The 16,149-nt window shown below is 50.3% G+C and overlaps 1 protein-coding gene across 15 annotated transcripts in view; it reads left to right on the forward strand.

The window, feature by feature from the left end:
* Positions 1–16,149, forward strand: part of EP400 (E1A binding protein p400) — a 103,262-nt gene that overhangs the window by 36,343 nt on the left and 50,770 nt on the right. For all 15 annotated transcript variants that reach the window (XM_055323104.1, XM_055323114.1, XM_055323110.1 and 12 more), the window contains 10 exons: positions 673–762; positions 3,079–3,186; positions 4,833–5,023; positions 5,285–5,462; positions 9,346–9,482; positions 10,392–10,561; positions 10,842–11,016; positions 11,106–11,242; positions 13,513–13,699; positions 15,633–15,799. In XM_055323104.1, coding sequence (XP_055179079.1) covers positions 673–762; positions 3,079–3,186; positions 4,833–5,023; positions 5,285–5,462; positions 9,346–9,482; positions 10,392–10,561; positions 10,842–11,016; positions 11,106–11,242; positions 13,513–13,699; positions 15,633–15,799 — 1,540 coding nt within the window. The remainder of the gene's footprint in view (positions 1–672; positions 763–3,078; positions 3,187–4,832; positions 5,024–5,284; positions 5,463–9,345; positions 9,483–10,391; positions 10,562–10,841; positions 11,017–11,105; positions 11,243–13,512; positions 13,700–15,632; positions 15,800–16,149) is intronic.

The following is a 16,149-nucleotide window of genomic DNA, read 5'->3' on the forward strand; positions in this document are numbered from 1 at the left end:
GTGCCTTAGGGGTTGGGAGGGAGTCTGTAGAATTGAGCCAGTCTCTGGAGCAGGGAGAGTGCAGAACTACCCGTAGACATTTTGTTTGCATAGAGGAGCCAGCAGGGAAGGGCAGAGGCTGGTGGGAGAGAAGGTGTAGTCTAGTGGCACGGCCCTAGGCAGTAAGGGCTCGTGCTCAGATGGAAGGTAGGCTGTAGCTGGGCCAGCTCAGGGTGCCAGTTGGTCCTTGTCCAGAGCCAGGTCTCTGCTGGAAGTGAGGTACAGGGTGCGGGGCCAACCTGGTTTTAAGGTGGTGGTTGCACAGGACAGGAGCCCAGCTGAGGGGATGTCATGCTGAGCAGTAGCTGGGTTCCCTGACTTGGGCGATAACAAAGTCGTGATCCCAGACAGCATTCTTGTGGGCTTTTCTGTTGTGGGGTCAGCAGGTGGATGAGAAGTTTGACATCACTCTGAGTTCTGCTAGGGGAGGTCTGTCGTGTAATAAGGTACCAGGCCGTGTCTCACACCCTGCTCACTTAGCCTGGACTTCCAAATTTAACCTGAGAAATGAAAATGCCTAGTTTAGGTCTCTCGTAGCTGTGCGAGACAGTGTTGGTGCCTGATAGTGTTTCGTGAGCAGTTGAGAAGATGTAGTAAGGTCTGTGTCTCTGATACTGGTGCTGACCGTTTCAGTGGAGGACGAGGAGGAGACCATAGAAGAGGAAGAAGCAAACGAGGGGGCTGTGGACCACCAGGCAGAGCTGTCCAATTTAGCCAAAGAAGGTAGGCTATGAGCGTCTTGCTGGAGGTGATTTTAGGAAACATTAAATATGCACAAAAGAACGTGTGAAAAACGTGTGACATCTTAAAAACCGAACAGATACATCAAGAGCCAGTGTCAGGGCCATGCCATGCAGCATGGGACAGAGTGCCTGAGTACCACGTGCTAGCTGCTGAACTGCCCTAGTGGCTCATGGTGTCCGCTTTGAGTGCCCTGCCAGGTGGCATGGCCCGGCGCCCCATTGGGCTCACTCGGGGGAACTGCGTCTAAACAGCACTGTGCCCTGGCCTTAGCCCTTCTCCCTTGGCTCTCATGTCCCTGAGCTTTGTCTAGTGGTTGTATGTTGCTGCAGTTCTATTAGCCCTCACTACTGAACCAAGTTTGGGACGTGAGCATGCCACAGGCTCCCTCCTGTGCCACTGTTGCATGTTCAGGTTTTCCCCTATCTCGCCCTCAGTGCACTCCAGGAGTGCCCCAGTGGCCAGTGGCCTAGGGCACACACGTGTCCCAGAGTGGAAGAGTTGGGGAAGGGGGCATGGCACTGAGCGAGGCTGCCCAGGCTGGGGCTGCAGGGCTCATTCCAAGCCCCATGCATCAGGGCAGTGCTGCCGACCTGGTTGGGGAGAGACGGTGTCTCACTGTGTCTGTGGTGGCACTTCTCTAAGAACTGACAAGGTGTGGCATCTCTTCAGGGCTTCCTTTTCCATTGTGGTTTTGAGCCTGCTTTTCCACATTGGCTTGCTGGCGCGTTTTCTGTATCCCACAGGTGGCTGCTTTGTTGGTTATGTGTGTCACGGTGTCCTTCCCCTGCTTGTGTTGGGTCTTTCTGTCCTTCTGGGACCTTCTGATGAATGGGCATTCTTCATTTTAGTGTATGTTGGATTTATCTGTCTTGTTTTAAAACACCCATTTTTTATTTCAGGTTCATGAGGATGTCTTCCTGTTTGTCCACAAATTTTTTATTTTACTCACGTATCAAGGTCTCTGTTCAATCAAGAATAGTTTTTGTCTGTAGTGTGAAATGAGAATGCAGTTTCTTTTTTTTTTTTTTCTCCCTGAATGGATTCCAGTCATCTTGGCACCATTTGAAAGGCTGGTCTTTGGCCCTGGCGGGCCCGGCCAGCTCAAACCGCAGGCGAATTTCCAGAGCGCAGGCTCTTGGTGGACCTCTGTTGTGCTTGGGGCCGCCTGCTTGTCCTTGGGCTCTGTGCTCATTCCTGAGAGCTGGCTGGGGGCAACCTTTCACCTTCTTCTTCTCAGGACGGCCTTAGCTGCTTCGGGATCTATTCATCCACTTTCAGGCATGTCTGTGGGGACTTGGGGCCTGGATGCAGTGGAGTCAGAGGATGATTGTCAACATCCTGTGTCTCGATGAAGCTGAGCTTTTCCAGTCTGTGATCATTCACAGAGGTCATCTGCAGGGGCTTCCACGGACACTTAATGATTGCGTATTTTTTGTAAGATTGGTTTTTAGGTGCTTTGTCTGTTTCTCAGTTGTAGTTGTAGTAAGTAGTATGTTTGCCGAGGTCGGGAATGCAGCTGCCTGGCGGAGTTCACGTGCACCAAGTAGGCACAGCCTCTTCACTTCAAGAGAGGGCCCACTCTTCCTGCCTAGTCCTGGTCCTCTCACTGCCGTCCTCATGGGGGCAGCTGAAGTTAGACGTACTGGCACCGGGCGCTGGCCTGTGCATGGTCTGGAAGGGAGTACCTGCTCCTGCAGTGGCAGTGTGTGGCGGCCTGTCGCGGCTGCTCACTCTGGTGCTCTGGTGCTCCTCATGGCCTCCTTGGTGCTCTGTTTGCATTCTTGCTGCCACGGCTTCCAAGGACAGTGGGGGCCTCCAACAGGTCAGAGTCTGAGCTGGCGCCTCTGCCACCTTCTGCAGGTGAGGGAGTCACTGGAGCAGCCTGGCTGGGGGCCCAGTAGGGCAAGCTCTTTCTGCAGGAGGGATCCTAGCTTTTTTATGTGCTTCTTACAGCACTTTTCTGTTTTATATTTGTTTGACTGTTACTTGATGTTTCCTATTTGTCATATCACCAAATTATTTCCTATCATCAGTGTTTATTAGATTATGGGTTTTAGTGTTCGTTTATGAGATCATTTTAGACATTTAAAAATTCTTTTATGAACAAAAATTGAGTTTATGTCGTTCCAAAGATTCTCATATTTATAAAGAAAGTGCCTTAGACCTGGTATCATAATGGGCAATAATTACTTTTTGGAAAAAATTAACTGCAGGAGAGCGGCAGCTGTTTTTTCTTCCCAGCTGACTGCCACTCCTGGTACAAACTAACCCCTTTCTTCCTGTGACCCTTTCCAGCTGAATTGCCCTTAATCGATTTGATGAAGTTATACGAAGGAGCTTTTCTGCCCAGTTTCCAGTGGCCACAACCTAAACCTGACAGTGAAGAGGCCAGTGAAGAAGAAGGTCTGTGTTGAAATCTTTAAAGAGCTCAGCTGTTAGGGTGCCTCGGGTGCTAAGGCAGTGAGGCATCTCCCTTCGGCCCAGGTCATGATCTCATGGTCCTCGGATGGAGTCCCACATCAGGCTCCCTGCTCAGTGGGGAGTCTCCTTCTCCCTCTGCTGCTCCCCCTTTTCTCACCACCTCTCTCTCTCTCTCTCTCTCTCTCTCTCTCTCTCTCTCTTTCTCTCTCTCTCTCATAAAGATTAAAAACAAATAAACAAAAAAAAAACTCAACCTTAAAGCAAAAGCCAAAATATGCAGAGGGAGGGTGTTTACAGTAGAATCGAAGTCACCTTCATTTTCTTTTAGTCTGATGGGAAAAAAAGATGGGAACAAGTATGTGGGGGCGCCTGAGGGGTCCAGTCAGTTGAGTGTCTGACTTTGATCTCAGCTCAGGTCTTGATCTCAGGGTTGTGAGATCAAGGCACATGTTGGGCTCCATGCTCAGTGTGGAACCTACTTAAAAAAACAAATAAAATTAAAATACAAAGATGCTACATGTTTAACATGCTACATGCATGCTACATGTATGTTTAACGTGTAATTTTTATATTGATAGTGTTTTGTTAAATTCTATGCTTTTTATTTTTATTTATTAACCTGGCACAATTATCAGAGTATTTGACTCAAGTATAAACAATACAGACATTTTTTTCCAGGTTTGTAAAAGTCATTGTTTTATAGTTTTAGATTTTTATCATGTATATTTAGGGTAGGCTGTGTTTGTTTAATGTGCTAGTTTTGAGGAGTTTATTTTACATTTGTTGGATGGTCTAAACAAATACAAAGACCACACCCCAAAAGTCTACTTTTCCTTGTTTTCCATTCCATTTGTTCTGATCATTAGACACAGATCCTGAGCAGAGAGGCTAAGGGCAGGCAGGGCTAGAGGATGGGATGGGGGGGCCTCCTTGTGACTGTCCTCTTTCCTGGTGGCAGACGTGAGGTCACTAAGCCCCTAGATTCCTATACATCTATTGGTAAGACCGGCTTCTGGTCACTGTTAACAGATTCTCCATCTTTACTTGAGGGCTTTCCAGAGCACTCCTACGTTTGGTAGTTTTGTAGGAGCTTATACCCATTGGTCTGCTTATGTTAGGTATATAAAGTGGATTAAAAACAAATTTCTTGGGCAGCCCCAGTGGCGCAGCAGTTTCGTGCCGCCTGCAGCCCAGGGCATGATCCTGGAGACCCTGGATGGAGTCCCACATCAGGCTCTCTGTTTGATGCCTGCTTCTCCCTCTGCCTGTGTCTCTGCCTCTCTCTCTCTGTCTCTATGAATAAATAAATAAATAAATCTTTAAAAAATAAAAATAAATTTCTTGGGATCCCTGGGTGGCTCAGCAGTTTAGCGCCTGCCTTCTGCCCAGGGTGTGGTCCTGGAGACCCGGGATCGAGTCCCACATCAGCCTCCCTGCATGGAGGCTGCTTCTCCCTCTGCCTGTGTCTGTGCCTGCCCCCCCCCATGAATAAAAAAATCTTAAAAAAAAAATTTCTGCATTTGAAGTATTTGGATTCTGTCAGCTTTTCCTTTTATTTGTTTTGATAAATGATAAGTAGACTCATAAAATTTTGCAGCCACCACAAATCGTTTTTCTCTTGTTCACAGATGTGGAAGACTGCCCAGGTGACCAAGAGAGCCGGAAAGATGTGGTTCTCATAGACTCACTGTTCATCATGGACCAGTTTAAAGCTGCAGAGAGAATGAGTATTGGGAACCCTCACACAAAGGACATTGCAGAGGTGACCGCTGTGGCCGAAGCTTTGCTGCCCAAGGGCAGCGCCCGGGTCAGCCCCACGGTGAGGCACTGAGCTACCCTGGGGGGGGGGGGGGCAGTGTCTTTGTGAGGCCATGAAAAGGCTTAATACTTCCCCACAGCTCTGTTCCAGCGGCAGAAGTTGTCAGGAGGAGCCAATACTGGTCTTGTTTGTCCTGTCGTCTCTTTATCTTTTCCTCGGTGCTCTATTAGGCTCGCCATCTGACAGATTTGACTTCCCACTGCAGAAAAACTTTTTGTGATTGTTCTGAAAAGTGCTTATTAGGCATGTGTGTTGCTGCAGGTGAAGTTGACTGCCCCATCTCTGTTGTACGGCGCGCTCAGAGATTACCAGAAGATTGGTCTCGACTGGCTGGCCAAACTCTACCGGAAGAACCTCAATGGCATATTGGCAGATGAAGCTGGGCTTGGTAAAACAGTACAGATCATTGCTTTTTTTGCCCACCTCGCTTGCAATGAAGGTAAGAGTTTGTTTTTTTTTCAGGAGTATGTAGTTGCTAAGACTGATCTGAGGTGGTACATCTGGCATGAGCGTGGGAAGTGGCCTTCCTTCCTGTTCCTCTGCCTCGTGCTCTGGTGTAAGACTCAAGAGAACAGGGCTCAGAAACTCTTCTTGTTCACTGTTAACACTAGGTCAAGCACCTCACTGTTCCAAGTCTAGTACACTGTGAGGCAGGCCCTCCAGGCTGTGACCAGGCTGTATGAGCAGTGTCCCCTGCCAGCCAAGGGGACAGCCCTGTGTCAACGCAGGTCTCACCATGCGTTGGCCTTAACTATGCTGCCGTGGCTGGCACCCTCTTTCCTTCCAGCCAGGCTCCACTATCTAGCAACACTTCTCTGCTGCTTGGGTTCTGTAGGGAGCACTGTCTGGGCTCCCCTGCAGCAGGCTTCCACTCTGACTGCTTCCTCCCCTCACACTGCCTGAACTTACTCGCCAATGGTCCAGGCCCCACAGCCTCCGTGTTGGCGTGCTCCAGGATCAGCGCCCACTCACTGCCCTGCCCTCGTCCTACGGCTCAGTTGCCTACCTTGTCTCCTGCTCTGTGCCTTTGAGGGTTGTAGAAGGCCATGCGCTGTGTGTCTCTAACACAGGACAGCGTCTTACCTACAGATGACCCTTGAACAACGTGGTGGTCATGGGCACTGACCTCCCACACAGACAAAAATCCACACATGACTCTTGACTTCCTCAAAACCTAACTATCGATAGTGAACTGTTGACCAGAAGCTGTGCTGATCCCATGAACAGGTGACTAACATGTTTTGTGTGTTCTATGTATTATTTAGTGTGTTCTTAAAGTTAGCTAGGGAAAAGAAAACATCACTAAGAATATCACAAGGAGGGGTGCTTGGGTGGTTCAGGAGTTGAGTGTCTGCCTTTGGCTCAGGGTGTGGTCCCAGAGTCCCAGAATCGAGTCCCACATCGGGCTTCCTGCATGGAGCCTGCTTCTCCCTCTGCCTATTTTTCTGCCTCTCTTTCTCTGTGTCTATCATGAATAAATAAATAAATCTTAAAAAAAAAAAAAGAATATCGCAAGGAAGAGAAAATACAATACCGTGCATGTTGAAAAACATCTGTGTGTGCTTACATGTACCTGTGTGATTCACACTCATGTTGTTCATGGATTAGGTATAGCGTTTCTTTTGTAAAGGGAATATTCCAGATGCAGACTGACTGGGCTCTGGATAACTGAGAGAAGAACAAACGTTCTCTTTCTCTTCCTGGAGTTTCAGAAGCCAGGAAGGGACTCTTTAAATTAGGAAGGTGGCATCCAGCCATAGGTCACATGGAAACTGCTGATGTTCAGCAGACCTGTGAGATGGGGTTGTGTAGAGGGTGGTGGTTACTTGGGCAGCTTCTTCCTCCCTCCTCCCTAGCTTCCTGTGCCCTTCCCTCACCATCATTAGTAAATACCTTTCTTTGCTCTCTGTGTGAAAAGCTTCATCAATCTTAGTTTTTTAAAATATTTTTTTTAAAGATTTTATTTGAGAGAGAGAGAGATCATGAGTGGAGGAGGGGGCAGGAGGGAGAGGGAGAAGCAGACTTCTGCTTAGCAGGGAACTTGACAGACATGGAGCTTGATCCCAGGACCCTGAGATCATGACCTGAGCCGAAGGCAGACACTTCACTGATTGAGCTACCCACGCGCCCCTCAGGTTTTTTTTTTTTTTTTTTAAGATTTTATTTATTCATGAGCGACACAGAGAAAGAGAGAGAAAGAGGCAGAGACACAGGCAGAGGGAGAAGCAGGCTCCCTGCAGGGAGCCTGATGTGTGACTCAATCCCAGGTCTCCAGGATCACACCCTGGGCTGCAGGCGGTGCTAAACCGCTGCGCCACCAGCGCTGCCCACCCCTCAGTTTTTAAATACAAATGGATCGACACCAAGACTCCTTATTTTCTTGTATTAATTTGTATTTTTTTTTGACCCAGGGATATAAAAGCTTCATTGTTGTACTTTAAAAATGGTTTTGGTAGAGTTTTTTTGTTTTTTGTTTTTTTTTAGATATTTTAAGAATACTACTTTGCTTTACTATTGTTGAGGTAGAAAAATTATTCATTATTGTATTTATAATAGTAAGAAATGGGAAATGGCCCACACTTCCAAAAATAGGAGCTTTTCATTCATCAGTTGAACAAATGAATGAATGACTTTCTCAAACCTTGGCACCTATGGTGCTCTAGACACTGGTCTAGTAGGCATGAGGGTGTAGCTATGAGCAGAACGGAGCCACTCCCTCAGGAGGACCACATTGGGCCCCAGCAGTAAGTCTGGAATGAGGGGCCTTGCAGAAACCGAAAAGTGGGATGATGTTCTAAATGCTGGTTTTTATTTAGTTCATTTTAAGAAAAATCTTATTTATTAGAATGTGTGCACACGCACAAGGGGGAGAGGGGCAGAGGGAGAACTGCACAGGTCCTGTGCAAGGCACTGCTTCCAGAAGAACCACCCAAGAGCAAAGTGAACAAGGATATAAAGAAATACAAGAGGACAAAAACTCTGAACAGGGAGCCTGACGTGGGGCTTGATCCCAGGACCCTGGGATCGAGCCTGACGTGGGGCTTGATCCCAGGACCCTGGGATCATCTCTTGAACTGAAGGTGGACACTTCACTGGCTGAGCCACCCAGATGCCCCTAAATGCTAGTTTTTTTTTCTTCTTTTTTTTTTAATTTTTATTTATTTATGATAGTCACAGAGAGAGAGAGAGAGAGAGGCAGAGACACAAGCAGAGGGAGAAGCAGGCTCCATGCACCGGGAGCCCAACGTGGGATTCGATCCCGGGTCTCCAGGATCGTGCCCTGGGCCAAAGGCAGGCGCCAAACCACTGCGCCACCCAGGGATCCCCCTAAATGCTAGTTTTAAAAAAAAATCATGGTTTTATTAGTGAGGGAAAGGGCATTTGGGGTTAATTTGCATCTCTTCTCATGGGACGGGCCTTCTTTTTTTTTTTTTTTAAAGATTTTATTTATTTATTCATGAGAGACACAGAGAAAGAGGCAGAGACACAAGCAGAGGGAGAAGCAGGCTCCATGCAGGGAGCCCGATGTGGGACTCGATCCCGGGCCTCCAGGACCATGCCCTGGGCTGAAGGCGGCGCTAAAGGGCTGAGCCATCCAGGGATCCCGTGGGGTGGGCTTTCTAATGAGTTTTTGTCCTCTTGTATTTCTTTATATCCTTGTTCACTTTGCTCTTGGGTGGTTCTTCTGGAAGCAGTGCCTTGCACAGGACCTGTACTATCTGTCTGTGACCATGTGTTCTCATAGTCGTTCCAAGTCTGCTGTTGCTATCTCAGTGTGCTATTATGTTTCATTTATAGCACAGAAGTGGAAATTTGTTATGTGTGTATTCTAATAATTGAAAACATTTGTTAAAAAAAATTAAAACATCTGTTTTTGGAGGACTGAGGTTGAAACTGTATTTTGGGGTGGCGTGGGTGTATTCTGACTGGAGCCTGGGAACGTGTGCTGTGCTCAAGCCGGAGCCAACTTGCCTCCCTCGGCAGGTCCTACGGCCCTGTCAGCCTGCTTTCTTCACTTTCTGGGCACTGTTCCTTGTAGATGAGGACTCTTCCCCAGGCTCACAGTGGGGTTCACTGTGTTTGTAATAAATGTTCACTTTTTTCAGTCCCCTTTCAGCAGCTCTCTGTTGAGTGCCTCTTGTGTGTCAGGCCTCCAGCCCCTCCGGCATAGGTCACATGGTCAGGAGGATGCCTCTGCATCACACCCGGGACTTCCCACGTGTACCTGCCATGCTTCTCTGGTCAGCACAGTACCAGATGTCTGGACTTGACTGGATGGTTTTTGTTAAAGAGGAAAGTTCTGTCTCTTCTCTCCTTTGTAGGCAACTGGGGTCCTCATCTTGTGGTTGTGAGAGGCTGTAACATCCTCAAGTGGGAGCTTGAACTGAAGCGTTGGTGCCCTGGGCTCAAAACCCTCTTATATGTTGGCAGCCACAGAGAACTGAAAGCAAAGAGACAGGTATTTTATTTTAAATGTGAAATAAAAACCCGACAGAAATGGTCTTCATCTGTATAGGAGACAGATTTCAGAACATTGAGTTGTGTTTGTGTAGTTGTTGTAAATCCCTTATTTGTGAGATGCCAGATCTTCAGGTGCTTTCTAGGTTTGGAGCCCCTTGAGCAGGGTGTGCTTTCAAGGGGCTCCAAACCTAGAAATGCTTGGGCCGTGGCCACCTTCCTTCCAGAGCACCCATCCCCCCACCCACGGGCCCGGCAGGTACACATGCATCCACAGGAACGTATGGTGTGCCCTGAGTTCTGAGTGGTGAACTCCTACGCTGACTCCCATGGGAACAGGCCTAGGTGACAGACAGGGAGGCCATGGGAACAAAGCTGGACAGGCTTTCTTCTTTCCACCCAGTCTCATCCAGCAGCAGGTTCTGAGTAAAAGCATACTAGAAGCCACAAGTTTTCATTGTAGATAAAACTTTGCCGTATTGTCAGACTATTCTGTTCAGTATTTACTGGAAAAGTACCTGGAGATGTATTTTCCATTTCCCTATTTCTGGTTATTTATTTGTTTTTTGAAAGCTTACAGAGCAGTCACTTGAAGCACACGTGCTGCTCCTTCTGTCACCTTCTCAGTACGGTTTCGCTGCTCGGGTTCCATCCCATCAAAGTTGGCTCCCTCATGACACTGTGGTGATATGTTTCCCAGAAGCAGTAGTTAATGCTCAGAGCAGCTTCTTGGTTTGTCTTCTGGAGCACTGTAGACTCCTATTAGACAAAATCCTAATGATACTGGAGGCAGGGAGCCCACAGGGAGCAAGCTGGCAGGGGCTAAGGGTGTGTAGGGTCCCTGGCGGGGGGCAGGCTATACACTGGGAGGTGAGGCTGCTGTAGGTGAAGTCTATCATGTGTGCTGCAGGAGTGGACGGAGCCCAACAGCTTCAACGTGTGCATTGCACCCTACAAGCAGTTCTTCAGGGGCTACGCATCCTTCATGCGTGTGCGCTGGCGGTGCCTGGTCATTGATGAGATGCAGCGCGTCCGAGGCATGACTGAGAGGCACTGGGAGGCCGTGTTCACCCTGAGGAGGTCTGACCCGCACCCCCTCTTGGGGTTTTGGATGTGGCTGGCGGAGGAGTGTGTGTGACCAAACTGCCTCTCAGCAACACAGCTCACTTCCCTTTGCTCTGTGCATGGAGGCCACAGGTCCCCCCTATGTTCAGGCATCTTGGTCCCCTTCCAGGAGGCGTGTGTGTGCTTGCGTCAGTTCTTTAAGCCCATTATCCCTGTCCTTAAGCATCTGCAGAGGAAGTGCGCCCACTGCCAGCTTTCCGGGTGCGCCATGTCTGCTGTCGCTTCTCTCTCACAGCCAGCAGCGCCTGCTCCTGATTGATGCTCCCCTGCACAACACCTTCCTGGAGCTGTGGACCATGGTGCACTTCCTCATCCCCGGCATCTCCCGGCCTTACCTACACCTGCCCCTGAAGGCCCCGAACGACGAGAACCAGGACTACTACCACAAAGTGGTCATCCGGCTGCACCGGGTACTGCGGGCTGCTGCTGGGGTGCCATGTGTGCGGTGGGTGTGGTGTGTTGGAAAGTGGACCTTGCACACTCATCTTTTTTTTTTCAGGTGACACAGCCCTTTATCTTGAGGAGAACTAAGAGAGATGTGGAGAAGCAGCTGACGAAGAAGTACGAGCATGTGCTAAAGTGCCGCCTGTCGAGTCGGCAGAAGGCCTTGTATGAGGACGTAATCCTGCAGCCCGGGTAAGCGGGCTTGGTGCCTGTGGGTGCTGCCCAGCTGGGAGGCACTGGGCCTCTGTGGTGATGGAGTCTGGAGCCTGCGCTGTGCTCTGGGTTTGCGCTTGCCCCAGGCTTCCCTGTGTTTCTGCCCAGAATTGGCCTGGTGCCTGTCCTGCTCCCTGGTTTATTGGTGAGGCTCATGGTGTTTCAGGTGAGGCTCACACAGGATGCATGTCCCACCCAAGTGGCTCAGTTGGTTACAGCCTCATAGGCTGCTTGCCTCCTCCTGGGAGGAGCCGCCCTGAGGCTGCACGTGCTGGTCTTGGCTGAGGCTCCACTAGCCTGCGGAGGCCTTGGCACCATCCCCTCATGAGATGAGAGCAGGCACTGTGCCATCGTGCGCATCATGTCCTCACATTCATAAAGTCAGGATCACTTCTGCATGTCGCGAGCCTTCAGGAAACAGTTTTGCCATTCACACTTGCTGTTTTAGTTAGTTTTAGAAAGTTTTAGAACAGAGTGTAAGCGTGCATTCTTACTCCCTGATACGGTGTCTTAGTCCCTGACAGATGGCATCAGTGATGCTGCAGTGGGCCGATTGTTCCAGGGGAGAAGAGGGGCCTCAGTGTCCTTCCCCAGCAGTGCCCTCCCTCCACTCCGCCTTGGGCTAGTGTGCGGTGTGAGCAGGCTGTAGTGCTGGGACAGGGCGGGCGATTGGGCAGCTCTTTCTTTAGGTGCTGACTTCCTCTGGGTGCTTCATGAAGAGCAGGGTTCACGGAGGGTGCTCCTGCTCCCACAGAAGGAGGCCCATGCTTGTCGGCAGGCTCCCCTAAGTTTCTTCACCAGGAGCAGACCATGCTATCAGGAGGTTGGGATTGTGGACATGCCGGGCTTGCCCTGGCAGTGAGAGGGTGCCACTGTCAGTCCAGTCTATGGATGTGGGTGCTGGTGACCATACACCTAGGCTGCCGTGTGGCTTCTGCCTCTGGTGGAAGTGACTCTCTGTCTTCCTATCTGTGGGCCTATTTTTCCCAAACCTGTGAAGTAAATGGGAAGCGTTGAGCACTCCTATACCTTTCTGTACATTAGTTTGTGATAATCGACATCCTTTGTTGCATATTGATGTGATGGTCTGGGATCATCAGTGGGCTCTGAGCTTCCCTTTGGTCACTGTGTGGTGGCGTGGCTCATGTTCTTGCCGTCTTAAGGTAAGAACTCTCTTCCCGGCAGACCCCAGGCCTCCCTCCTTCCTGGGGCCCTGCAGACCTGCCTGTGTGAGCCTCTTCCCGTTTGGGAAGTTGTTACCAGGTCTTGGGTCTCACTTGTGCTTCAGCCTTTTTTCCTGAAATGTGTCCTTGTATAGACAGGTGTGATTTTAAATACCTTCCTCTTTCCTTTCTGTTCTCAGAGCTGGGCTTGCAGACTGTGTGCTTGTCTGCACCCTGTTTACGCTCTGTGCCATGGCTGAGAACTGCCTGTGTGGGGTTCTGCTGGCTTCCAGCACAGCCTGCCTGCCACTGGGCTCCGTGCTGAGCTCCCGGTTGCCCACACTCTCCTGTGGCTGCTTGGCTGTCTCTTGAAGACGCTGCAGACCTCTCAAGAGGGCGTCCCCAGAGCACTTGCTCCCTAGGTTTTCCTGTTCTCAGGCACAGTAGCCCATTGTCTTGCTGCTCATTTGGAAGCCTGGCCACCCTCCCTGCCTCCTCCTGTCCCTCTATTCCATTGCTGCTGCTCCCGGGTGTCTGTGGACCAGCCTGCCCTCCATGCTGTCCTGCATGGCTCCTTCCCTGACCTGTTGGGGACACTGTGCCTTCTCCCTCATCTGAAGACCTTGGAATTCTCTGCTTGGACTGTGTTTCCTCCCCACTCCTGGCTACGCATGTGGGTGGCCTGTGTGTCTGCCTTTATCATGGCTGCAGGGCTAGTATCCCACCGAAGGGGCTTTTCCTCCCTCAGATCGGGTGTTCTCACCCTGGTGCCCACTCCTGCTTCACAGCCCTCATCGCTGTGGGGTGGAAATCCATTACTGCTGCCATGTGGTCCTCTCCTGGGAGGGGAGGCTTGGAGAGCTACGTGCCCATCTGACCCTCACTCCTGGCTCTCTGGCCTCCTGGCCTGTTTCTGGGGGATAAGAACTGAGTCTAAGAGTCATAATCACCTGAAGGGCAGTTTGGATGTGAATGTCCTGATGGAACTAATTATAAACCAGAACCAGGGGGAATGTGCCAGTTTTGTGTGGTGGCATACACGATACATATACAGATGACAGTACTGGTGTTTCTTTCTGAGAGCAGAACCCAGGAAGCGCTGAAGAGTGGGCACTTTGTGGATGTGCTGAGCATCCTGCTGAGGCTGCAGAGGATCTGCAACCATCCTGGGTTGGTGGAGCCCCGGCTCCCGGAGTCGTCGTACACAGCTGGGCCACTCCAGTACTGCTCTGCCTCCCTCATCCTCAAGGCGCTTGACAGAGACTCTTGGAAGGTATGTGTCCCCCTGAAGTTGGCTCCAGACACATTCAAGGTACCATGGCTCTAGGAGGTTGCTTTCCATACTCTCATCCTGTGTTTTGGAATTGCCTGATGCTGAGCAGCCATGGATGACATTTGTGCCATGCCTTCTGACAGTGTCTGCATCTGCAGTTGGCCTGAGGAAGACAAGGCCTGGCTTGAAAATTGCAGGGCAGGAGTTCCTAGCATTATGTGTGCTGTTGGAACATGGGCAACAGCACAGCATGTGGAGTGTTTGAAGGGGAGTTTGGGTCACCACTGCAATGAGCCCTGTGGACACGCAGGTGTCTCTCAGGACTGTTATGGTGGTCGCTCTCATGTTTTTGGTGAGGTCCTGCTCCTGGTTGTGTGTGTTTGTTGGGCCTTGCTGTGTGCTATAGCCTAGTGTTCTTGTGCTCCCCCCCCCCCCGCCCTCCCCAAACTTCGCACTGGCTAGGGAGCTTTGGGCTGAAACCTCTCAGGACAGGGATAATCCTGCACTTCCACTACTGTGTGTGTTGAATCCATAGGAAAAACCTTACATGTGCCTGGTCTCCAAGAGCTCAGTGTATGTTACCTTGTGTTGTTTTCTCTAGTTTGTTCAGCAGGCATTGAGGTGTGCTACGGTTCAGAAGCTTTTCTAGCCACTAGAATAGTAGCGAGTGAGACAACTGTAAATGGCTGCATTCATCACCACTGATTCTGGAATATTTTGTCATTGCTAGGAGAGGACCCACAGACATGAGCTATCTCTCCTGTTCCCTTCCCTCCCTGCCCCAGGCAGCTGTGCACCTGACCTGCCTCACGAGTCCATTTGTTCTGGATTTTGCATATAGATAGAGTCACTCAAGCGTGGTCTTTGTGTTTTGCTTACTTCCCTGAGCATAATGCTTTCGAAGTTCATCCAGGTTGTGGTATGTGTCCCAGGCTCCTTTTTTTTTTTTTTTTTCTTAAAGATTTTATTTATTTATTCATGAGAGACAGAGAGGCAGAGACACAGGCAGAGGGAGAAACAGGCTCCATGCAGGGAACCTGATGTGGGACTCGATCCTGGGTCTCCAGGATCATGCCCTGGGTTGAAGGTGATGCTAAACTGCTGAGCCACCTGGGCTGCCCGTTTCCTTCCTTTTTAAGGCTTGAGTTATATTCCCTGTTGTGGATGGACCACATTTTGTCGAGCTGGTCATCAGTTAATGGACATTTGGGTTGCTTCCACGTTTTGGCTCTTGTGAATAACGTTACTGTGGACATTGACAGACCAGCTTTGTGTGGATGTAGGTTTCATGTTTCTCATGCACGTGGAATTGCAGGGTCATGTGCTTACTCCACATTTAACTTTTTGAGAGCCAGGCGGTTTTCACATCCCCATGCGTGTAGGTAGGAGAGCGTGGGAGGAGGGCTTGCCAGCACCTGCTATTGTCCTCTTTGATGCTCAGAGTTGTGGGAATGTGGCTGCACGTTCTCATCAGAGAAGCACAGGTGGGGGGTGCCAGGCATGCAGGCAAATCTGCTCCAGCTGGGGATTTGGGCAGTATGTCCTGCCTGTGGAATGCGTGTCCCCAGGGATTTTGCCTGAGTGACATGTCCTGTGCCTGCCTCTGCTTCCCCGGCGTGCATGAGTCTCTCCCCTAGAGTACCCTTTGTCAACATGACCTGGCACCCATGCGTCTGGACCCCCACCCATCTCTGTCAAGTCCATTCTCTCTACATATTGCCTTCTCCATTCATACTGCCACTTAGGGTACTCTAAATGATGGAGACACTTGGGGCATGCTGAGGTCTAGCAGCTGCACAAGCCCCAGAATGGCTTCAGGGCATGTCCTGGGGAGTGTGGCTGTGTGGGGCCTGGCCGTCCTGTTGAGGATGTGCTTGGGTCCCGGTCATTTCCCTCCTGACTCCCAGAGCAAAATTTCTCTTTTTCTCCTTAGGAAACGGATCTCTCTATATTTGATCTCATCAGCTTAGAGAATAAAATGACTCGCCACGAAGCAGAATTGCTGTGTAAGAAGAAGGTAACACGGAAACTCATGGAGGAGCTGTTCACTGCGCCACCCCCATCAGGCAGGCCAGCAGCCCTTAGACTAAAACCCAACAGGTGCGTGGTGTGGAGCGTTGCATCCTGCTCCCTCAAGTTTCTGGCTGGCTCTTGGTTGGCCCTAACTCAGCCAAGGGGTCAGTGACGTTCCCCTTCTTGGAAGGGCCCAGCCCCATAGCGCCTCAGGGAAACCTGGGATGTGTGCTGGGAGTTCACATGAGGACCTGACTGCGGCAGAGGGGGAGAAATGGTCAAGTCTCTCCCTAGTTTGCCCTGGCATCCTTCTTGTCTGTGGAGGTAGCTCATTGCATGGCTTGTGGGCTTGTGTGGGCAGGCTGCACCCCTGGGTGGGGCGGTGGTGGTGGTGGTTAAACAGCTTTGGGATGTGGGAAGGGTCTGTGTGGGGAGGA

This window comes from Nyctereutes procyonoides, unplaced genomic scaffold (genome assembly GCF_905146905.1).
Source record: "Nyctereutes procyonoides isolate TBG_1078 unplaced genomic scaffold, NYPRO_anot_genome, whole genome shotgun sequence".
NCBI lineage: Eukaryota > Metazoa > Chordata > Mammalia > Carnivora > Canidae > Nyctereutes > Nyctereutes procyonoides.